This window comes from Callithrix jacchus, chromosome 2, assembly GCF_049354715.1.
Source record: "Callithrix jacchus isolate 240 chromosome 2, calJac240_pri, whole genome shotgun sequence".
Taxonomy (NCBI): domain Eukaryota; kingdom Metazoa; phylum Chordata; class Mammalia; order Primates; family Cebidae; genus Callithrix; species Callithrix jacchus.
Genome location: NC_133503.1, coordinates 56,575,921 through 56,600,894, shown reverse-complemented (window position 1 = coordinate 56,600,894; position 24,974 = coordinate 56,575,921). Strand labels below are relative to the sequence as shown.

At 46.7% G+C, this 24,974-nt stretch overlaps 1 protein-coding gene across 1 annotated transcript in view; it reads left to right on the top strand.

Annotated features, from left to right (window-relative positions):
• CHST12 (carbohydrate sulfotransferase 12) overlaps nucleotides 1-23,380 on the top strand; it is a 29,340-nt gene extending 5,960 nt beyond the window's left edge. The window contains exon 2 of the mRNA XM_008988888.5: nucleotides 20,735-23,380. Coding sequence (XP_008987136.1) covers nucleotides 20,812-22,056 — 1,245 coding nt within the window. The 5' untranslated portion in view covers nucleotides 20,735-20,811 and the 3' untranslated portion in view covers nucleotides 22,057-23,380. The remainder of the gene's footprint in view (nucleotides 1-20,734) is intronic.
• The last annotated feature ends 1,594 nt before the right edge of the window (nucleotides 23,381-24,974 follow it).

Genomic DNA, 24,974 nt, shown 5'->3' with positions numbered 1-24,974 from the left:
TGTACTCCACTGTAGCCTGGGCAACAGAGCAAGACTCTGTCTCAAAAAAAAAATCATGGAGAAGGGCAGAGGTGAGAAAGGGAAAGAGGGACAGGGACTGCTGGCTTTCCTAATAAACTTCACCTCACAGAATGACTTCACTCTTTCATAGATATGTAGGTATAGCGCTGAATTGACACAAATGGGAACAGTCTCAGATCAGCTTTCTGCTCTGATGGAGTGGGGGCCCTTGCCTGCCTCTATGCAGAAGCCTATTAGCAGGGAGGGTTTCCTTGCTCTGATTTCCTCTTGGTTATGTCATTGTTTGCTGTATCCTGTCTCCTCGTTGTGGTTATTCATCAGAGATTCTGAGTGCTTTCTTTTTTTTTGAGACAGAGTCTTGCTCTGTCACCTGGGCTGGAGTGCAGTGATACGATCTCATTGCAGCCTCTGCTTCCTGGGTTCAAGCAAATGTGATTATAGGTGTGAGTTGCCACTCCCAGCCGAGCGCTTTCTTTCATCATTCTTTTTCTTTAGACTTTTTGTAAGGGGGTTTTAAAACATACCTACCAGTAGAGAGAATAATAGCATTATAGGTCATTCTTCACCCCAAGTTTCAGAAATCAGGCAATCAGTCTGTTATGTTTGTCTGGTTTTTTTTGTTAAAATGACACCTCTTTCCTGAGCAACTACTGAATGGCAGACACAGCTGTGAGACAGGATGAGGACCTTCCTTTTAAGGTTTCAGTGCAGGAAACAGGCAATGAGTGGATTAACCAGTGAATATGAATTATTTGAGGCTGGGCATGGTGGCTCATGCCTGTAAACTTGACACTTTGGGAGGCTGAGGCAGGAGGATCGTTTGAGCCCAGGATTCAGGGATTCTGCAGTTGCACCACTGCACTCCAGCCTGAGTGACACAGTGAGACCCTACTCTGAAAATAATAAATAAATAAAACATTTGAGGTAGGGATGGGATCAGTGCTGCTATGGAAAAAACCAGGGTATGGGGGTGGGGAGTGCAGGGTAGAGGCCAGGACCTACTCTCTTGGGGTGGTCAGGGAAGGCTTTGCTGAGGAGGTGAGCATTGAGCAGAGATCCGAAGGACTGTGGGACTGCCCTGGGATTCCCCAGCTGAGGGACGGCAGTGCAGAGGCCCAGCATTAGGAGCCCGCTGGGTGCAGTGGGTGAATGGCAAGGAGACTGTTGAGGCTGGAGAGGGTCACCGAGGGGGACTGTGGTAGGAGATGAGGTCAGTGGAGTCCTGGTCACAGGTCATTGGAAGGACTTGAGATGGGAAGCCACTGGACTCCATCGATCAGAGATGACATGATCCGACTTTTAACAGAATAACCATGGCTTTGGGGTGGAAATTGGATTGTATGGGCCTGAGAGCCGAAGCAGGGAGACTGGTTTGGAGGCTGTTGCAATAACTCAGGTGAGAGCTTATGGTGATTGGGGCAGGGTGGGGTATAGGTGGGACAGAGAGGATGAGACAAATTAGAGCCTGGATACCTATTTATTTTTTATTATTATTTATTTATTTTTAAAGTTTGAGACAAGATCTCTCTCCCAGGCTGGAGTGCAGTGGTGTGATCACAGTTCACTGCAGCCTCAATTTCCTGGGCTCAAGAGCTCTTCCCACCTCAGCCTCCTGAGTAGCTGGGACTACAGGTGTACACTACCATACCTGGCTAATTTTTAAGTTTTTGTACAGATGGCTTCTTGCTGCGTTGTACAAGCTGATCTTGAACTCCTAATCTCAAACAGTTATCCTGCCTTGGCTACCTAAAGTGTTGGGATTACAGGCATGAGCCACTGCACCTGGCCTGAGCCTGGATATATTTTGCATGTAAAGCCCCAAGCAGGTTCTTAAACTGATCATGGTGAAGTTTATTATCATTTTCTTCTGAAATAATTTCTTTGAATGACTTAACACTTTTTTTTTTTTGAGACAGAGTCTCACTCTGTTGCCCAGGCAATTTTGGCTCACTGCAACCTCCGCCTCCTGGGTTCAAGCAGTTCTCTCTGCCTCAGCCTCCCAAGTAGCTGGGATGATAACTGCCTGTCACCATGCCCAGCTAGTTTTTGTATTTAGTAGAGTTGGGGTTTTGCCATGTTGGCCAGGCTGGTCTCCTGACCTCAGGTGATCCACCCACCTCAGCTTCCCAAAGTGCTGGGATTACAGGCATGAGCCACCGTGCCTGGCCAAGAATTGACTTTATTCTTATGTCAGTTGAGTCAAATGAGTTATCATTTGGATTCTAGAGTCAAATATCATGCAACAAGTATTTGAGCCTTATGAAGAATACAGAAGATACATGAGATAGGAACCTTATCTTCTAAGAACTTGAAACCCAGTTTGGGAGTATTGGACTGGTGTACATGTGCTGATTTCCTATCTATTTGGCAAGTGCCCACTGAGGGCTTAGAGACAGGAAGGAAGGGAACAGTGTGAGCTGATAGCCTCTGTGCTCTAGGACCAGCTCTGTGGGGAAGTTACTTTACTTCAAGGGCTAACTTGGGGCTCAGTTTTCATTCAGGTCTCCTGGGATATAAATCAACATTCCATTCTCATCAGTGTGACTGTTTATTACATATTTTTATTTGGATATACTGTCAGATGTAGTTAACAACACAAGTGAAGTAATTTTATAAGCAAATAAACCATAGTCCTGGAGGTACGGAGTAAAAATGTGTCTTACACTGGGGGTTTTAATGCAGCACCACCGCATGTAAATTGCAGGTAGTCCAGGATGTGCAGAAAGCAAATGTTGACACCAGTAACAGGAACTTTCCAAATTTTTGTGGACTACAGCGATAGGAAACTGCAGTGAATTATTTGCCTTATATAGTATCTGTAGAGCTATATAAGGAAAATAAGTAGATAGTTTCTGGTGTTTATGCCAGTAGCATAAATAAATACACTTGAAGCATTCTTGGACATCTTAATGAAGGCTATGCCACTTGATTTAGTACACGAAGAAGCTACTTCCCCAGAAATAAAGGAAATAGAAATCTGATTGTCTAGTGAAACCTACCAATTCTGTATAAACATATACTGTAGAGGCCAGCGAGCAGAGTGGCAAGGAATGGGGGAGCTCTCTGTCAACAACAGCCTGATTGTGATGCCAACTCTAAACATTGCAAGCTCTGTAGACTCGTGCAAGTGTGTAGCTACTTTGCCCTGGTTTCATCCCAGTTTGTGTGAGGATTAAACAATGTGTGCAAACCCCTTAGAACCTTACTTTTAAAAACATGTTAGCTATTGTTATTGTTATTTTAAAAACAATTGCAAATGGACAGTCTTTTTTGACTATTGATAACTGGCTCTTGATAGAAAGCATGAATAATAATAATAACACATACTTATGTAACAAATATTTGAGGGCCTGATGAAAACAGATAAGTAAGGCCGGGATGGAGTTTAAAGAAAGTGCTTTGCTATTTTATGAAACACTTAGCTGGTATTTTCTCATTTTTGTATTTGGTAGCTCTGGTTAGCAGAAAGGCCTGGTTTGTTTTTTTGTAGATGGACTGAAACTCAGACATCTACAAAATGACCCACTTAGCAGAGGCCAGACTTGCTCTCACTATCCCTTCCCTCTTCCTCCCAGTCCCTCCATGTCTGTACGGAACTCTGCACTGGTATTTTTCTTCTGTATTGTGGATATTGGTGAGAGCCGGGCCATTGCATTCATGTTGGAGAAGTTTTGGCCTCTGGAGATCAGCTTCAGAAAACTGCACACATTTTCTTTTTAACTTTAAATCAAATGTATTGAGGTATAATTTACATGCAATAAAATGTACCCATTTTAAGCCTGCAGTTTGAGGAATGTGGTCAAACATTCACCTTGTAACTGCCTCTGCAGTCGAACAGCAGAGTGTATTTCATTTCCATCACCCGAGTTTCCTCGCGCTCCTGGGCGCAGTCTATGATTTCCGCCACTATTTCTGCCTCTTTTAAACATCATATAAATGGAACCATGGAGTATGCAGTCTTTTACGTCTGACTCCTTCTTTAGCATTCGACCTGTGACATTCACCCATGAATCAGCATTTTACCCTTTTTACACTCACTTGGTGATGGACATTGGGGTTGTTTTAAGTTTCTTTTTTTTTGGCATGGAGTCTCACTCTGTCATCATCCAGGCTGGAGTACAATGATGCCATCTCAGCTCACTGCAACCTCCGGCTCCTGGATTCAAGTGACTCTCCTGCCTCAGCCTCCTGAGTAGCTTGGATTACAGGTACCTACAAGCACGCCCAGCTAATTTAATAAATATTTTTAGTAGAGACAGGGTTTCACCATGTTGGCAAGGCTGGTTTCAAACTCCTGACCTCAGGTGATCCACCTATCTCAGTCTCCCAGAGTGTTAGGATTACAAATGTGAGCCACTGTGCCTGGCCAGTTTTTAGCTATTTTAAATAAAGCTCCAGTGAACATTCTTATGCAGATCTTTGCATGGACATGGTTGCATTTCCCTCAGATAGTTACTTAGAAGTAGAATTGCAGGGAATAATGTAAATATGTTTGATTTTTCTAGAAACTGCCAGGCCGTTTTTCAGTGGTGATGCCGTTTTATGCTTTCTTTGGCTCAAGCCACAACCTCATCACCACTTGCTGTTATCAGTCTTTTTCATCTTAACCATTCTAGTAGTATGAGGTGGGTATCTCATTTTATTTCATTTATTTGTATGTATGTATGTATGTATGTATTTATTTATTTTTGAGACAGTCTCGCTCTGTCGCCTAGGCTGAAGTGCAACGGCACCATCTTGGCTCACTGCAACCTCTGCCTCCTGGGTTCAAGTGATTCTCTTGTCTCAGCCTCCTGAGTAGCTGTGATTACAGGTGCCCACCATTACACCTGGATAATTTTTGTGTTTTTAGTAAAGATAGGGTTTCACCATGTGGGCCAGGCTGGTCTCAAACTCCTGACCTCAGGTGATCCGCCCACCTTGGCCTCCCAAAGTGCTGGGATTACATGCATGAGCTACCATGCCTGGTCAGGTATCTCATTTTGATTTGCATTTCTTTGATGACCAATGATGATGAGCACTTTCCTGTGTGCTTTCTATTTGTACCTTTTCTTTTGTGAAATGTCTGTTCAAATTTTTTGCTCATTTTTTAGTCAGGTTTATTTTCTTTTAAGTTGTAAGAGCTCTTTATGTATTATGGATATAGGCACTTTGTTAGATATACATACTGAGAATGTTTTCTCTCAGTCTTTCTTTTCTTTAATGGTAAACTTTGAAAATCCTAAGTTTTAAATTTTGATAAAGTCCAATTTACTACATTTTCCCCTCATGGTTCGTGCTTTTGGTATCCCAACAAATATTTGCCTTGGCCAAAGTCATGGAGATTTTTTCCTGTTTTCCTCTGAAAGTTTTAGTTTTAGTGTCGATGTGTAGGGTCGTGATCCATTGTGAGTTAATTTTTGTGTGAGGCATAGGGTTGAGGTTCATTCTTTTCCATAGATATCCAGTTGCTTCAGCACCATTTGTTGAAAAGATTGTTCATTTCTTATTGAATTACTTTGCCATCTTCTGAAAATAGATTAGCCATATACATGTGGATCCTTTTCTGGACTTTCTGTTTCATTTATCTCTACAGGCATATGTCAGAGATGATTCAGGTTCGATTCCAGACCATCATAATCAAGTGAATATCACAATAAAGTAGGTCAAAGTTTTTTCATTTCCCAGTGCATATAAAAGTTATGTTTGGCTGGGCATGGCGGCTCACACCTGTAATCCCTGTATTTTGGGAGGCTGAAGCAGGTAGATCACCTGAGATCAGGAGTTTGAGACCAGCCTGGCAAACATGATGAAACCTCATCTCTACTAAAAATATAAAATATCAGCCAGGCATGGTGGCAGGCACCTGTAATCCCAGCTACTCAGGAGGCTGAGGCAGGAGAATCACTTGAACCTGGGAAGTGGAGGTTGCAGTGAGCTGAGATCGTGCCACTGTACTTCAGCCTAGGCAACAAGAGTGAAACTCCATCTCAAAAAAAAAAAAAAATTATGTTTACACTATACTGTAGTCTATTAAGTGTGCAATAACATTATGTCTAAGAAACAATGTACATACCGTAATTTAAAAATACTTTATTGCTTGTCAGTCATAAAAGAATTGTGAAGTGACAAAAAAATCAAATAAAATAAATGCTTTATTGCTAAAAAAAAATGCTAACAATGATCTGAACCTTCAGCGAATGGCAGTCTTTTTGCTGGTGGAGGGTCCTGTCTTGATGTTGATGGCTGCTGACTGATCAGGGTAGTGGTTGCTGAAGGCTTCAGTGACTGTGGCAATTTCTTAAGACAACAGTGAAGTTTGATGCATTTATTGACTCTTACTTTCGCAAACCGTTTTTCTGTAGCACGTGATGCTGTCTGATAACCTTTTACCCATCGTAGATCATCTTTTAAAACAAGTCAATCTCTCAAACCCTGCCACTGCATTATCAACTAGTCTGTGGAAAATTCTAAATCTTTTATGGTCATTTCAGCAGAGTTCGCAGCATCTTTACTCAGAGTACATTCCTTCTCAAGAAACTGCTTTTTTTTGCTCTTCCATGCGAAGCAACTCTTCATCTGCTAAACCTTGATCATGATATTGCAGCGATTCTGCCACATCTTCAGGCTCCCTTTCTAATTTTACTTCTTTTGCTGTTTCCACTACATCTGCTGTTACTTCCTCCACCGGGGTCTCTAACCCCTCAGAGTCATCCATGAGGGTTGGAATCAACTTCTTCAAACTTCTATTAATGTTGCTATTTTCATCTCCCCCCGTGAATCCTGAATGTTCTTCATGACATTAGAATGGTGAATCCTTTCCGGGTTTTCAGTTTACTTTGCCCAGATCCTAAGAGGAGTCACTAGCCTTACAAATCACTTTGGAAGGCTTTTTAGCCTTACAAAATGTATCTCTTTAATAATAAGACCTAAAAGTCAGAATTAACCCCATTCTGGGCTGCAGAATGGTTGTGTTAGCAGGCATGAAAACAGAAACAGATCTCAGTCGATTTAGAGGTATATTTTGCCAAAGTTGAGAAAGAAACACAAGTCACCATAGGATCTGTGGCCTGTGCTTTTTCCAAAGAGGGTTTTGGAAACTTCAGTATTTAAAGAGGAAAAAGTAAGCAGGAGGGGAAGAGGGGAAGATGAGGGGAAGTAGATAATGAGGCCAGTGGTCACATTTTTGCCAGGCTTTAAGTACCATTCAGTGAATCTACATTTTATACGTGAGCAGAAGGGAGTGGGGCAGAGTCACATACACCTTCTCTGCACAGTCAATCTGCATTTTACATGAGAACAAGTAAGTATGTAAATTACTGTATCTAGGAAAGAAAAGATAGATTTTTGTGCGTGCGTGACTTGGTTACTAAGCTTAACTTTCCCATTAGCATGTTGAGTTTGGGGTATCGAGATTTTATTTTTCTTTCACAATGTATAGACAAAGAGATAGACTGATAAGGAATTGGATCACATGATTATGGAAGCTGAGAAATTCAGACCCTGGAGAGCTGATGGTATAGCTCCAGTCTGAGACAGAGTCCAAAGGCAGATGACCAATGTTCCAGCTCAAAGACAGGCAGGCAGAAAGAGTTGATTCTCTTACTCTACCTTTTTTTCTTTTGAAACAGTCTTGCTCTGTCTCCAGGCGCCAGGCTGAAGTGCAGTGGCGCAATCTCAGCTCACTGCAATCTCTGTCTCTCACGTTCAAGCACTTCTCCTGCCTCAGCCTCCTGAGTAGCTGGGACTACAGGCACACACCACCACGCCCAGCTAATTTTTGTATTTTAGTAGAGATTGTGTTTTACTATGTTGGCCAGGATGGTCTCCATCTCTTGACTTATGATCCACCCACCTCGGCCTCCCAAAGTACTGGGATTACAGGCGTGAGCCACTGTGCCTGACCCAACTTTTTAATTTTTTTGAGGCAGAGTCTCCCTCTGTCGGCCAGGCAGGAGTGCAGTGGCGCAATCTTAGCTCACTGCAACCTCTGCTTCTGAGTTCAAGTGTTCTCCTGCCTCAGCCTACTGAGTAGCTGGGATTATAGGCATGCACCACCATGTCTGGCTAATTGTGTGTGTGTGATGGAGTCTCGCAATGTTGCTCAGGCTGTAGTACAGTGGTGCCATCTCAGCTCACTGAAACCTCTGCCTCCTAGGTTCAAGCTATTCTCTTTCCTCAGCCTCCTGTGTAGCTGGAATTATAGGTGTGTGCCACCGCACCCGCTAATTTTTGTATTTTTAGTAGAGACAGGGTTTCACCATGTTGGCCAGGCTGGTCTTAAACTCCTGACATCCCAAAGTGTTGGGATTACAGGTGTGAGCCACCGTGCCTGGCTTACTCCACCTTTTTATTGTACATGGGCCTTAATGGACTGGTTGAGGCTCATTCATACTGGGAGGGCATCTGGTATCTCACTTCACCCATTTGGATGTTATTGTCCTCCAGAAACATGCTTATAGACACACTCAGCATATGCTTAACCAAATATATGGGTACCCCATGGCCCAGTCCAGTTGACACATAAAATTAACCATGTATTGCATGATCTTTTGTATGATAGATGTCAGTTCTGCTGTAAAAATGTGAAAAATGCCCTTCTTTGGGGCTTAATGTAGATCTGGCCACGTGGCAGTGTCTTCCAGAGCAGGATGACTGTGGTCATGTCAGGGTGACACACAGCTGAACACAAGTGAGCTAAGGCCACAGCTGACCACTGCCAGCTGCTTTTTCTTTCGCCAGTTTTGCCCACAGTTAGCATAAGGGCGTGTTTGGACCAGTGGCCTTGCGTGGGCAGCCAGCATGGGCTTGCTCCCTGGGGCCACAGAGTCTGCCCCTGGCTTCATGCCCTGCATGTTGTGCGTGAGCAAAGAAATATTTAAGAACCCCACCCGGAGCTAAGACAAAACTCTGTCAGACTAACCACAGTGTTTGCATTTAAAACTAACCCAATAATTTTCAGTGCCATTTATTAGGGCATCTCATACAGCCCCTGTGGAAAAGCACCCCCACCCTAAAGATTCCTGGCAGATGATGCTTCTTGGTGAAACTTTGCTCTGTGGGTTCCCTTGCTGGAGGCAGGAGCCTGTGGTTGAGGCAGCACAGGTTATATGTCTGTTCATCTGATATGCCTCTGCGTGCTCTGCTTTTTGTTGAAATAGTGGGAGAGTTACATTTGGAAATCATGTCCTTTTTTTTTTTAAGGAACAATTACTTTTTGGGGTCAGTGTTGCTCATGATGTGTTTTGGAAGCAGGTGAGATCATGACTGCAGTTCTCAGCCCAGCTGTTCTTTCTATCAGACTCTTACCTGAATGCTTCTTTCATGCCCAGAAGGCAGCAGAAGTCACACAGGCTTCAGGCTGGAGGCACCTTAGTCACTGGGCCAGACATTCCTGTATGTCCAAGCTATCGTTGTTGTTGTTTTGTTTTTTGAGATGTGGTCTCACCCTGTCACCCAGGCTGGAGTGCAGTGGCACGATCATAGCTTACTACAGCCTTGACCTCCTGGCTCAAGCCATTCCCCCACCTCAGCCTCAGAGTAACTGGTACCACAGGTGTGTGCCATCATGCCCGGCTAATTTTTAAAATTATTTGTAGAGATGGGGTCTCGCTGTGTTGACCAGGCTGATCTTGAACCCTATTGGCTCAAGCAGTCCCCCTGCCTTGGCTTCCACCATGTCTGGCTGTCCAAACTGCCTTTTAAAAAAATGAAAACTTGGCTGGACGTGGTGGCTCATGCCTGTAATCTTAGCACTTTGGGAGGCCAAGGCAGGTGGATCACTTGAGCTGGTGAGTTCAAGACTAGCCTGGTCAACATGGTGAAACCCCATCTATATAAAAATTAGCCAGGCATGGTGGCGCACATGTAACCCCAGCTACTACTCAGGAGGCTGAGGTGGGAAGATCACTTGAGAGGAGGTGGCAGTGAGCCAGGATCACACCACTGCACTCCAGCCTGCGTAATAGAGTAAAACCTTATCTCAAAAAAAAAAAAAAAAAAAAAAAAAGGCCAGGTGCAGTGGCTCACACCTGTAATCCCAGCACTTTGGGAAGCTAAGGAGAGCAGATCACCTGAGGTCAGGAGTTTGAGACCAGCCTGGCCAACATGGTGAAATCCTGTCTCTACTAAAAATACAAAAATTAGCCCGGCATGGTGGCGCACACCTGTAGTCCCAGCTATTCAAGAGGCAGGAGAATTGCTTGAACCCAGGAGGCAGAGGTTGTGGTGAGCCAAGATTGTGCCATTGCACTCCAGCCCAGGCAACGAGTGAAACTCTGTCTTAAAAAAAAAAAAAATTATCATTGTAGTCATTTTTAAGCCTGCAGTTCAGTGGCGTTAAGCACATTCACATTGTTCTTCACCAGTCGCCACCATCTGTCTCCAGAACTCTTTCATCTTGCAGAACTAAAGCTGTGTCCCCACTGAACCCAAACTCCCCATTCCCTCTCTCCAGGCCCTGACAACCACCATTCTACTTTGTCTCTGTGAATGCTCTGGGAACCTCAAGAAGTGGAATCTTGAAGTGTTTTTCCTTTTGTTTCTGGCTAATTTCACTGAGCATGATGTCTTCAGTGTTCATCCATGTTGTAGCATGTGTCAGAATTTCCTTTTTAAGGCTGAGTAATATTCTACATGGATTGACTGCAGTTTGCTTATCTGCTCATCTGTTCATGAACACAGGTTCCTTCCACCTTTTGGCTACTGTGAATCATGCTGTTGTGGACATGGGTGTGCAAGCATCTCTTCAAGACCCTGCTTTAAGTTTGGTGCAGTGGCTCATGCCTGTCATCCTAGCACTCTGAGGGGCCAAGGTGGGAGGATCGCTTGAGGCCAGGAGCTCAAGAGCAGCCTGGGCAGCATAGCAAGATGCCATCTCCACAAAAAAAGTATCTGGGCCTCCTGGCAATCATCTATAATCTCAGCTACTCAGGAGGCTGAGATGGGAGGATCACCTGAGCCCAGGAATTTGAGGCTGTAGTGAGGTTTGATGGCATCACTGCACTCCAGCCTGGACAACACAGTGAGACGCTGTCTCAGGAAAAAAAACAACCCTGCTTTCAGTTCTTTTGGGTATATATGCAGAAGTGGAATTGCTGTATCATATGGTAATTTTATTTTATTTTATTGTTTTTTAAGACAGAGTCTCACTCTGTCACCAAGGCTGGAGTGCAGTGGTGCAATCTCGGCTCACTGCAACCTTCACCTCCTGGATTCAAGTGATTCTGCCTCAGCCTCCTGAGTAGCTGGGATTACAGGCATGAGTCACCGTACCCAGCCCCTCATATGGTAATTTTATGTGATAATTTTGTGTTTACTTATTTTTTTGAGACAGGGTCTCACTCTGTCACCCAGGCTGGAGTGCAGTGGCCCCATCACAGCTTACTGCAACCTCCACTTCCTGGACTCAAGCCATCCTCCTGCCTCAGCCTCTTGAGTAGCTAGGACTGTAAATGGACACCACCATGTCCTGCTAATTTTTTTTTTGTTACTTTTTTTTGCAGCGAAGGGTCTTGGTATGTTGCCCAGGCTGGAATGCAGTGGCAACATCATAGCTCATTGCAGCCTTGAACTCTTGGGCCCAAGCAATCCTCTCAACTCAGCTTCTGAAGTAGCTGAGACTATAGGCGCACACTACCATGCCTGGCTAATTCTTCTTTTACTTTTCTACTTTTTCTTTTTCTTGAGATGGAGCCTTGCTCTGTTGCCCAGGCTGTAGTTCAGTGGCATGATCTTGGCTCACTGCAACCTCCACCTGCCAGGTTCAAATGATCCTTCCACCTCAGTCTCTCAAGAAGCTGGGATTATAAGCCAGCACCACCATGCCCAGCTAATTTTTTTATTTTTAGTAGAGATGGGGTTTTGCCATCTTGGCCGGGCTGGTCTCAAACTCCTGACCTCAGGTGATCTATCTGCCTCAGGCTCCCAAAGTGCTGGCATTACAGGTATGAGCCACCATGCCAATCCTTTATAAACATTTTTTAATAGAGATAGGGTCTTCCTGTGTTGCCCAGGCTGGTCTTAAACTCCTAGGCTCAGGCAGTTCTCCCACCTCAGCCTCCCAAAGTGAAATCTTATTAATTTTTATTATCAATGAAAAGTCATAGGTTTTATAAAATGATATAGTTGCTGGCATTGGTTGTGTGTATGTAATGCTTCTTGGCTGAAAAATAAGCAGAAGTGCTTATGTTGGCTCAGTAATGCCCTTATCTGGTTCTTACACGCAGAATGCATGGAGGGTGGCAGCACCCCTGCCTCTGGCATCTGCCTGTGTCTGCAATGTGACTGACTCCACTGAAGCTTCACTCTCCTTGTTAGTCTTCATGTTAATTGGCAACTTCCGTCTCAAGTTGTTTGACATGTTACTCTTCCCCTTCGCTACTTAGCCTTCAGAAAACATTTTTTTTATGTGTTTTCTTTTACTGTCATCTCAAGAAACTGTTCATTGTTACACACCTTCAAGAGGGGTGGCCTTGAACACTTGAACAGCACAGATACTTAGGATGTAGTTTTAAAAATAGGCTGTAGTGGCTCATGCCTATAATTCCAGCACCTTGGGAGGCTGAGACATGTGGATCACATGAGGCCAGGAGTTCAAGGCCAGCCTGGCTAACTTGGAGAAACAAAGTCTCTATTAAAAATACAAAAATTAGCTGGGCATAATGTGTGCCTGTAGTTTTAGCTACTTAGGCAGCTGAGGCACGAGAATCGCTTGAACCTGGGGAGGTGGAGGCTGCAGTGAACTGAGGTCACACCACTGCACTCCAGCCTGGGCAACAGTGCAAGACACTGTCTCAAATAAATGAATGAGTGAATGAATGAATGTAAAAAAACTAGGCTGTAAAATCATGTGGTTATCACCCTTCAGAGGGTATTGAGAGCTGGTACAGGACTACTTGTTCTCATCCCACTCACACCCGCGAACACACTGGGAGGGCAGGCGGGGAATGCGGTGGGGCTGTGGAGAGATAGCAGCAGGCCCTCTGATCCTCATATTTTCATGATTCCTGTAGCAGGGTCATTGCTTTTCTTAGGTTTGACACAGGGATTAGCTGTGTGTGATGCTGGTGGACTACAGGCAGGGTGCAAGGCGAAAGGAGGTGTCATCTCTCTCCAGGTTAGGGTCTGCTGGGTGCTGGGCTTCTCTGCCTCCATCGGGCCTGCTGAACCCTGGGGGCCCAGTAGGCACTGAGTGAAGGGTGGCGATGGGCAGAGGGCATCCTTTTCTCTTTCTGAGAATCATCCCAGCTCCTTTCATGTGAAAGCCCACCACCCTCTGTACACTGACCTTTTTACTATGAGTAGGTTATTATGCTTGCCATTGAAAAAATGAATTAAGAGGCCTGGCACAGTGGCTCATGCCAGAAGCAGAGGCGGGTGAATCACTTAAGCCCAGGAGTTCGGGACCAGCCTGAGCGACATGGCAAGACCCTTTCTCTACCAAAAATACAAAAATTAGCTGAGTAGGATGGCAAACGCCTGTGGTCCCAGCTACTTGGGAAACAGGTGCCTGGGAAGTTGAGGCTGCAATGAGCCTAGATTGCAGCACTTCTCTTCAGCCTGGGCAACAGAGCAAGACTGTATTTCAAAAGGCTGGGCACAATGGCTCACACCTGTAATCCCAACACTTTGGAAGGCTGTGGTGGGAGGAGCTCCTGAGCCCAGGAGTTCAAAAGTAGCCTGGGCAACATATGGAGATCCTGTTTCTACGAAAGAATAAAAAAGAATTAACCAGGTGTGGTGGTGTGTGCTTATGGCCCCAGCTTCTTGGGACGACCATTTGAACCCAGGAAGTTGAGGCTGCAGTCAGCCATGATCACGCCACTGCACTCTAGTCTGGGGGAAAGGGTGAGACCCTGACTCTAAAGAATATAAAGAAAGAACATGAATTAAGAGTCCACAGAAGTGCAGAGGTGGATGGAGAGTACAGCCACATTTCAGCCTCATGAACTTTGAGGTTCATTTCATGAGAATCTGTTCGGGGCCAGGCACAGTGGCTTTTAGAGTATAGTCCAATGTGTGTGAGGCAGATAGACTCTGAGAAACTTAAGCCAGGAGTAGTCCAAGAGGGTTCCCCAATGCGAGACTCCCCCAGAGGACCCCCAGGGGCAATCCACCTCTCTATGCTTGGATGCCCTCAGGAACAGAGATCTCAGTGCAGGCTTTGGCCACTTAACTCATTAACTTACCTGTTCATTCACTGACTGACCCTGGTGTCCGAGTGTTGTCTTCTGAAGCTGCAGAGGACAAGCCTGCTCCCCCTCCTCTGTGACAGGCCTTCAGGAGTTTGAGGCACCAACAGAAATCCTCCTCCCCTGAACAGCCCCAGCTCCTACAGCACTCCCTTTCCACAAGGTGCTGTGCGGGCAAGAGACACTGAGAGCCAGCTGGAGCCTGTTGTAATCAGCATGCCCCGTGAAGGAGCCGGAGGAGAAGGCAACATCCTGCCCCAGGCCGGGTGGGGTGACTCATGCCTATAATCCCAGCACTTTGGGAAGCTGAGGTGGGCGGATCACTTGAGGTCAGGATTTCAAGACCAGCCTGGCCAACATAGTGAAACCCGATCTCTACTAAAAATACAAAAATTAGCCTGGTGTGGTGGCACATGCTTGCAGTCCCAGCTACTCGGGAGGCTGAGGCAAGAGGATCTCTTGAACCTGGGAGGCGGAGGTTGCAGTGAGCTGAGATCATGCCACCACACCTCAGCCTGGCGACAGGGCAAGACTCTGTCTAAAAAACAAAGCTGCCCTAGTAAGGACTGCGCTTGCTCAGCATGTGAGTCAAGACAAGTGTGCACACAACTGCATTACAGACAAGGGTGAGTGCCAGGAGAGAGGAGTCCAGACTGTCGGGCTCTTCCAGAAACCCCAGACTGCCAGGTCATAGTCACTGAATATGGATGCATTCATTTCCCTTTTACCCTCTACCCCTGAATGGGGCTATGAGATGGCCCTGCTCAAACATCTAGGAAAGAAATAGAATCTGACCTCTAGAGATGAGTGCCTCTGGGGATCCATGCCCTGTGACCGCCATTGTTTCTGGCTGTGACTGAGGACACAGGACTGTTGTGAGCACAGGTGGTGAGTCACCTGTAAGGGCCACACATGGGGCAGGTGCAGGGGGCCCACCTTTGCAGGTGTGTGTGTGTGTGTGTGTGTGTTAAAATGCAAAATAGCACTGCATTTGCTTTTTTTTTTTTTTTTTGTCAAGCTTGTCTTTTTTTCTCTTGTATCCAACTTGCAAGTCTACTCCCATCCTATTTGATCTTTATTGTTTTAGGTGGAGAACTTACCACTTATCTCAGTATACAGTTCCATCTCTTATTTTCAGCTTTACATTTCGTCTTTCCAGGCTGTCATCTTTCTGAAAGCAGATTCTGGGGGAGTCTGCACTCTGGTGGGGTGGGCAGAGGTGCCAGGGGTCAGGGGTCAAACCCTCTGGGGTAAGGGCCTGGCAATAGGCAATAGGCTGGAGGGAGAGACCAGTTGGGGACCAAGGGGCTGGCTAGATCATCAGGAGACCGTTGGGGGACCTGTGTACTCCAGGGTGGGAGGAGGTAGATGAGTATTGTGTAGAGGGACTGTCAGTGAGAAGAGGGCAGCTGGCTGTGGGGACAAATATTGAGGGGCTGGGACTCATTCCTGTAAAGGAACCAATGTCCTTAGCAAGAAGCCAAGGCAGGAAGGAAGGTGGCGCAGGGATGCCCCAGGAGAGGACCTGGCATGGAACCTGAGGGTCTTGGTCACAAGGGGCTTCACAGCAAGGTTGATGGGATGTGGGCCTTTGAGCCTGACATTCACTTGGTATTTCACGTGTGCCTGCACGTGGTAAGCACAATCAGATGGAGCCCACCCTCCTGGCTGTGTGAGCGAGAGTGGGAGTAGTTAAAGATACACACACCCCAAATAAGTACACAGGGTGGGATAAATGAAGGTATAAATGAAGAGTGCATAGCCTGGAACTTTTCCCAGTTGAGAAAGGCTTCACTGAGCTGGGGATGAGTAGGTGTCTACTGATGACAGGGCAGAGGCAGGTGCTTAGACATCCTTGCCTTTTTCCTGATCGTAGTGGTAAAGTACTCCCTTTTGCACCCTCAATTATGAGGTTAGTTATAGGGTTGTTTTTTTTTAAGCACTCATATCATTGCTAATATTATATTTAAAAATGTAACATGCAAGAATACAATCAAGAGAGACATGCAGGCCCGGTGCGGTGGCTCATGCCTGCAATCCCAGCACTTTGGAAGGCTGATGTGGGCGGATCACTTGAGGTCAGGAATTTGAGACCAGTCTGGCCAACATGAAGCCCTGTCTCTACTAAAAATACAAAAATTAGCCGGGTGTCAGGGTGGGCACCTGTAATCCCAGCTGCTCAGGAGACTGAGGCATGAGAATCACTTGAACCTGGGAGGTGGAGGTTGCAGTGAGCCAAGATCATGCCACTGTACTCCAGCCTGGGTGACAGAGTGAGACCCTGTCTCATAAAAGAAAAAAAAAAAGAGACATACAAATGAAAGAAAAAAAAACCCAGAGACATACAAATGAAAAAAGACTCAGTTTAAGGAAGTCCTGGCATTTTGCGAGGCTGAGGTGGCCAGATTGCTTGAGCCCAGAAGTTCAAGACCAGCCAGCATACCATGGTGAGACCACAGCTCTATAAATAATTTAAAAAAAAATTAGCCTGGCCCAGTGGTGTGTATCTGTAGTCCCAGCTACTTGGAAGGCTGAGACAAGAGGATCACTTGAGCCCAGGAGGTCAAGGCTGTAGTGAGTTCTGATCATGCCACTGCACTCCAGCAAGGCTCTGTCTTGAAAGAAAATAGTTAATTAGCACATTTATTTGAAGATGAAAAGTTCAACACAGTTTGGGCCTCCTGCAATTGAAATTGATGCCTCCCATTCCCCCTTGTCCCTCTCCACCACCACAGAAATGGTAGAAAAAGGGTAAAGCTGTAGGGTTTTGTAGATGCGCTATCGAGTTGAGGATATCTTCTTTTCTAAGTTTGTTGAGAGTGTTTATAATGAATGGATATGGGTTTTGTTGATGCTTCCTGTAGAAGTTGATTTTTTAGCTTGTTAATAGCTTTTTATGCGCAGTTGATTTTTGAACGTTGAACTGTTCTTGCCTATCCCACTTGGTCATGCGATTATTTTGAGCATTTTTGCCTGTAGTTTTCTCTTTTTTGTACTGGGTTTTGCTAGTTTGGGTATCAGGATGATGAGTTGGACGTGTCCTCTCTTCTCCTTTCTATAAGTGATTGTGTAACATCGATGTTGTTATTCTTTGAATGTTTGATAGAATTCTTCAGTGAAACCATCTGGGCCTAGAGATTTCTTTTTCAGGAACTTTCACATTACAAATTTAGTTTCTTTACTTAGTATAGGATTATTTATTTTGGTAGTTTGTGGTTGTCAAGGAATTGGTCTGTTTCATCTAAGTTGCGAAATTCGTGGGTGTGAAATTGTTTGTAGTAGTTTCTTATCCTTTCAATGGCTGCCGAATCTATAATTTCATCCCATTTTATTCCTGATAATTTGTGTCTTTTTTTTTTTTTTGAGACAGGGTCTTGTTCTTGCTCTGTTGCCCATGCTGGAGGGCAGTGGCATGATCTTGGCTCACTACAGCCTCGACCTCCTGGGCTCAAGCGATCCTCCTGCCTCAGACTCCAGAGTAGCTAGGACTACAGGTGCACACCACCATGCATGGCAGATTTTTGTATTTTTTATAGAGACGGGGTTTTGCCATGTTGCCCAGGCTGGTCTTGGACTCTTGGGCTCAAGGGATCCTCTGGCCTTAACTTCCCAAAGTGCTGGGATTACAGATGTGAGTCACAATGTCGGCTTTCTCTCTTTTTATCTTTGTCAGTCTTACTAGAGGAATATCAATTTTATTGATTTTCCCCAAATAATTTGCTTTTTGTTTCATTGGTTTTCTCTATTGCTTACCTATTTTCAATTTCATTGATTTCTGCTTTTTATAATAATTTTCTTCCTCCTGTTTGCTTTTGGTTTCTCTTGCTTCTCTTTCTAGTTTCTTGAAACAGGAGCTTAGTTTATTGATTTGCAATCTCTCCTATTTTTTTTTTTTTTTTTTTTGAGACAGGGTCTTACTTTGTCACCCACGCTGGAGGGCAGTGGCACGATCTCAGCTCACTGCAGCCTTGACCCCCTGGGCTCAAGCGATCCTCCTGCCTCAGCCTCCTGAGTAGCTGGGACTACAGATGCATGCCACCATGCAAATTTTTGTATTTTTTATAGAGATGGGGTTTTGCTATATTGTCTAGGCTGGTCTTGGACTCTTGGGCTCAAGGAATCGTTTCACCTCCGCCTCCTGAAGTGCTAGGATTTCAGACATGAGTCACCGTGCCTGGCCCCTTCTGCTTTCTAATGCTCTTGGCACCACAGTGGCGGCAACATATGTTGTGTTTTTATTCTCACTCCCCTCTGTGTACTTTAAATTTTTCTTTTGCTATTATTTAAAAATGTATCATTTATTTTCCAGTAATTTGTGTTTGTAAACTTTTGTTGTTGATTTCTAGTTTTATTCCTTTATAACTAGAAAACTCTTAAAATATTTCAATTATTTTCTATTTATCATTCATTCATTTTTATTTATTTATTTTTTTTGAGTTGGAGTCTCACTCTATTACCCAGGTTGGAGTGCAGTGGCGGAATCTTGGCTCACTGCATCCTCTGCTTCCTGGGTTCAAATGATTCTCCTGCCTCAGCCTCCTGAGTAGCTAGGATTACAGGTACACCCCACCATGCCCAGCTAAATTTTGTATTTTTTTTTTAAGACAGAGTCTTGCTCTTGTCGCAAAGGCTGGAGAGCAATGGTGCAATTTCAGCTCACTGCAACCTCTGCCTCCTGGGTTCAAGCGATTCTCCTGTCTCAGCCTCCCGAGTAGCTGGGATTATAGGCAGCCACCACCACACCTATCTAATTTTTGTACTTTTTTTTAATTAGAGACAGGTTTTACCATGTTGGCCAGGCTGGTCTTGAACTCCTGATGTCAGGTGATCCACCTGCCTTGGCCTCCCAAATTCCAATACACTGGAATTACTGGTGTGAACCACTGTGCCCAGCCTGAGTTTTGTATTTTTAGTAGAGTCAGGGTTTCACTATGTTGGCTAGGCTGGTGTCGAACTCCTGACCTCCAGTGATCTACTTGCCTCGGCTGAGCCACCATGCCCAGTCAAGATTTCAATTATTTTAAGTTAGTTGAGGTTTGGTCTACCATGTGAATGTTGGACACTTAGAAGAAACTGTTCTCTTGTTAGGTGAGTATTCTGTGTAGGTTGGTTGGGTCCTATCGGTTGCTGTGTTGAGTTACTCTGTATCCTTGCTGGTTTTTTGCTTTTGCCAGTTACCAAGAGTGAAGTGTTGAAGTCTCCAGCCATAATTGCGGATGTATCTATTTATCCCTTAGGTCTATCCATTTTTGCTTTCTGTATTTTCAGGCTCTGTGGTTTGGTGCATTCACATTTAGGATTATTATTTCTTCCTGGGGATTGAACTTTTTCTCAGTATGTAATGTCCCTTTGTCTCTAGTAGTTTTCTTCCTTCTGAAGTTTGCTTCATCTGATATTAATATAGCCATACTCCTGCTTTCTTTTGATTAATGTTTGCATGATTAATGTTTTCCATTCCCAGGAAAAAGGAGGCCAGAAAGTAGAGGGCCAACTAGCCCCACCTCTAGCCACCTCACGCCATGTCAGGGGTTCCAAATAGGGGTGGAGATAAGTTGGAGTTCAGCTCCCACTGGGCCCTCATGTGGCCAGGGGAGAGGAGTCAGAGTGTGGACTCCTTTGCCTCACACCATCTCCTTCTCCCTTGTGGATGCCAGGTGGGGTCGAGGTTTAGACTATTCTGCTGGACCACACTGACAGTGCCCTGGTGGGACAGACAGACAGTATGCTGATGGGACAGACAGAGGAAGCACCTTTACTTCCATGGGCAGAGGAAGGGGGATCAGCTCTCTGCTCAGCCCCAGCAACACCCCTTGGTGCCTGGCAGGGGAACAGGAATGTGCCACCTACTTTTGGGAAGCTGGGGTGGTGTGGAAGGTCTGCTCCCAGGGTGGCCTTGATGAAGTTGTGGGGTGCAGTTCTTCCACTGGCGTTCGACTTAAGTGGAGTGGGTGTTGCGAAAACAATTTTTTTTTAGTTGGGTCACTGTGAAGTTAAGGAATGGTTCCCAAGGTCCCTCTTATGACACCAAGAGCAAATGCAGGCATCCCTGAGTCCCATGTCGGGTTTGATGATTTGCTAGGATTACAGAGCTCATTGACTGCAGTTATTCTCCTGGTTATGGTTTATCATAGGGAAAGGAGATAGATTCAAAGATTATAATCAGCCTTGGGAAGAGTTGCAGAGGGTGGAGTCCAGGAGGGCTCATGCCTGGAGCTGGTCTCCACTCCCTGGCTGGTGTCCTCTTCTGGGGAGTTGTTGGCAGCATTACTTTCCCCCAGGGGGTGGTGTGAGCACGTGTGGAGTACTGCCAGCCACACCCAAGCCTTGGCATCCAGGGTCTTTACTGATGCTCAGCCACATGGATGTGTAGACTTAGACTCCCTGCAGGCTGATCTCAGCCTCCAGCCCCTCTGAAGGACAAGCTTGTTATCATGTGGCTCAGCACTCCTGCTCCTCCAGGCCCAGTCCCCCACTGATCAAAAGGCAGGAGTCAGAGCCCCAGTGAACCTCAGTAATTAACTAATGTGTCATTGCCTCTGCAGGTTCCCAGCACGATGCCCTGGCTCTGCAGGAAGCTGAAGTGAGAGGCCCGGAGAGGGCCCAGCCCGCCGGGGGCAGGATGACCAAGGCCCGGCTGTTCCGGCTGTGGCTGGTGCTGGGGTCAGCGTTCATGATCCTGCTGATTATTGTGTACTGGGACAGCGCAGGTGCCGCGCACTTCTATCTGCACACATCCTTCTCCAGGCCGCACGCGGATCCGCCGCTGCCCACCCCCGGGCCAGACAGAGACAGGGAGCTCACGGCCGACTCCGATGTCGACGAGTTTCTGGACAAGTTTCTCAGTGCCAGTGTGAAGCAGAGCGACCTTCCCAGAAAGGAGACGGAGCAGCCGCCCGCCCCGGGGGGCATGGAGGAGAGCGTGAGAGGCTACGACTGGTCCCCGCGGGACGCCCGGCGCAACCCGGACCAGGGCCGGCAGCAGGCGGAGCGGCGGAGCGTGCTGCGGGGCTTCTGCGCCAACTCCAGTCTGGCCTTCCCCACCAAGGAGCGCGCATTTGACGACATCCCCAACTCAGAGCTGAGCCATCTGATTGTGGATGACCGGCACGGCGCCATCTACTGCTATGTGCCCAAGGTGGCCTGCACCAACTGGAAACGTGTGATGATCGTGCTGAGTGGGAGCCTGCTACACCGCGGCGCGCCCTACCGCGACCCCCTGCGCATCCCACGCGAGCACGTGCACAATGCCAGCGCGCACTTGACCTTCAACAAGTTCTGGCGCCGCTATGGGAAGCTCTCCCGCCACCTCATGAAGGTCAAGCTTAAGAAGTACACCAAGTTCCTCTTCGTGCGTGACCCCTTCGTGCGCCTCATCTCCGCTTTCCGCAGCAAGTTTGAGCTGGAGAACGAGGAGTTCTACCGCAAGTTCGCTGTGCCCATGCTGCGGCTGTATGCCAACCACACCAGCCTGCCCGCCTCAGCGCGCGAGGCCTTCCGCGCCGGCCTCAAGGTGTCCTTCGCCAACTTCATCCAGTACCTGCTGGACCCGCACACCGAGAAGCTGGCGCCCTTCAACGAGCATTGGCGGCAGGTGTACCGCCTCTGCCACCCGTGCCAGATCGATTACGACTTCGTGGGGAAGCTGGAGACGCTGGATGAGGACGCCGCGCAACTGCTGCAACTGCTCCAGGTGGACCAGCGCCTCCGCTTCCCCCCGAGCTACCGGAACAGGACCGCCAGCAGCTGGGAGGAGGACTGGTTCGCCAAGATCCCCCTGGCCTGGAGGCAGCAGCTGTACAAACTTTACGAGGCCGACTTTGTTCTCTTCGGCTACCCCAAGCCCGAAAACCTCCTCCGAGACTGAAAGCTTCCGCGGCAGGTCCTTCCCCGTGTGCCCGGAACCTGCCGCACGTGCGCTCCAGTTTTTTATGACCTACGATTTTACAGTCTGGGCTTCTTGTTTACTCCACTGCCTCTATCCATTGAGTACTGTGTCCATATTGTTTTTTAAGATTAATATATTTCAGATATTTAATACGAAACATGGAAGGGAATGCTGGAGTAAAATCTCCCCTCTGCCCGCCGGCTCGCTCCTGTGGTTTCTCTGGCTGAGCGCAGCGGCCCCTGGAGGGGATGCTGAAGCTGATGGAGCTGCCTCCAGGGCGCCTGCGCTAACAGGTGGAGGCAGGCACTTGAAGTCAGGCCGCACCTGGATATTTTTAAATGGATAGCCGACAAATCCTTCAAGAGGGAAAGTTCTTTTAAGTGTTGTGATTGAAAAGGTCAATCTTCAGGGCTTCCTGTTTGAAGTCAAGTCAGAGGTAACCCGGTCAGTTACAGAAGCTGGATTTCTAACGCCAGTTATTCCCTTTAGTGTCTAGTTTAAATCATGGCTGTTAAGGCTAGGTGGGTGACTCAGGCACTTAATCCCAGCACTTTGGGAGGCGCAGGCAGGAGGATCACTTGAGGTCAGGAATTTGAGACCTGGCAAACATGGTGAAACCTTGTCTTTACTTTAAAAAAAAATCAGTTGGGTATGGTGGTGTGCACCTGTAGTCCCAGCTACTCGGGAGTTCTGAGGTGGGCAGATTGCTTGAACCCAGGAGGCAGAGGTTGCAGTGAGCCTCAGCTCACTAATTGCAACACTGCACTCCCGCCTGGCTGACAGAGCAAGACTCCATTTCAAAATAAATAAATAAAAACCAATTAATTAATTAATTATGGCTGTTAAGGTCAGGCACAGTGGCTCATGCCTGCAATCCTGGCACTTTGGGAGGCTGAGGTGGGAGGATCACTTGAGTCCAGAATTTCAAGACTAGCTTGGGCAAACATAGCAAGACCTCATCTCTATAAAAAATAAAAAGGGTGTGGTGGTATATATTTGTAAACCCAGCTACTCAGGAGGCTGAGGAGAGAGGATCACTTGAGCCCAGGAGTTCAAGATCAGTTTGGACAACATAGTGAGATGCTGTATCTACAAAAAATAAAAACATTTGCCAGATGTGGTGTTGCACACCTGTAGTCCCAGCTACTCAGGAGGCTGAGGCAGGAGGATCACTTGAGCCCAGGAGTTCAAGGCTGCACTGAGCTATGATCATGCCACTGCACTCCAGGCTGAGCAACACAGTGAGACCCTGTTTCTAGATAGATAGATATAGATAAATAAAATAAATAACATAGAAACTAAACTATGGCCATTGAGGTTTACAGTTAGGAGCGGAGTGGGTTGGCGTTTAGACCATGTTGGATGGCAGTACACAGTGTCACTGAGAAGAGGCTTCATGTGACTGTCTCTGTGGCTTTCCGGTTGGTTTAGCTCTAGTGCCTTCACCCTCAAGGACATGATTGACCTTGAACCCTCAGGTTTGATGGGCCCTGTCTTGGTAAAAGCACCAGAGGATGCTCATGAAACATCTGGCTGAAACTCTTGCTATTTCTGCTTCTAACCCATAGTTGGAGAGGTGGTTGCAGTCATCTCATGGTGTCGGGCACCCTGCTTGACCTGTCTTCCTCATGGGTGGTGTTTGTCGCCGCTGCCCATTTTCTGGTTGCTTGCTGGTTGGGATGTCCTCCCTGGTGTCCCCTGCGTGTGATGTTCCTGCATTTCCCAGGCTCAGGTGGGCTGAGGCTTATGTGGGTCTTGGCCTCTGAGTGCCTGCCTGCCTCAGGTCTCCACCGTGTTAGACACCTCCTGCCTTCCTTTCTGAAGCTTTGCTTTCTTTTATTTTTGTTTTGTTTTGTTTTTGGAGACAGGGTCTCACTCTGTCATCCAGGCTGGAATGCAGTGGTGTGATCACAGCTTACTGCAGCTTCAACCTTCCTGCTCAAGTGATCTTTCTACCTCAGACTCCTGAGTACCTGAAGTTACAGGTGAGCGCCAGCACGCCCAGCTAATTTATTATTTTTAGCAGAGATGAGGTCTCACTGTGTGTCCCAGGCTGGTTTCAAACTCCTGGGCTCAAGTGACCCTCCTGCCTCACCCTCCCACAGGCATGAGCCATCACACCTGGCCCCTTTAATTTTTTTTTATTATGATAGAAATTTGTAATTTTAAATGTACCATCTTAGCCATTGTTAAGTGCACCACGTGTGGCGTTAAGCACATTGGCATTGCCATACCGCCATCACCACCGGCATCTCCAGAGCTTTCTCATCTTCCCAAACGGAAACTCTGTCCTCACTCGGCACTCACTCCCCATGGGCAGAGGCAGCACCTCCTCCTCTCTGAATTCCACTACCCAAGGTCCCTCATAGAAGTGGAGCCATGCAGTATTGGTCCTATTGGGACTGACCTACTTCCTGTAATGCAGTGTCCTCCAGATTCATCTGTGTCATGGCAGGTGTCGGAACTTACTTCCTTTCTGAGGCTGAATAATGTCCCATTGTGTGGAAGGGGCATGGTTTGTTTATCTGTTCATCAGTGGTTGGACACTGCATTGCTTCTGCCTCCCTGCTATTGTGAATTGGGTGCTGCTGTGAACAGGGCATCAGTGAATCTGCTGAGGCCTTCCTTTCCATTCTTCTGGGCATGGCCCTTGGCATCTGCCTCTGCTGGAACACCTCCCCGGGACGTTTTGTTTATAGGATGTTTAGATGAATGTCAGAACCCGCTGGTGGTTCGCTCACTGAGGGGGTCCCGCGTCCCCTCCATTTCTGCATTTTCAGTTCTTGCTGTGGTTCCTCAGAGAGTCGGTTTTCCTGAGCATATGGGCTATTTGCAGGGATGTGGAGGGGTTCCTGGAGAAGACACCACCCACCTCCACGCACCCGCCCAGATTCCCA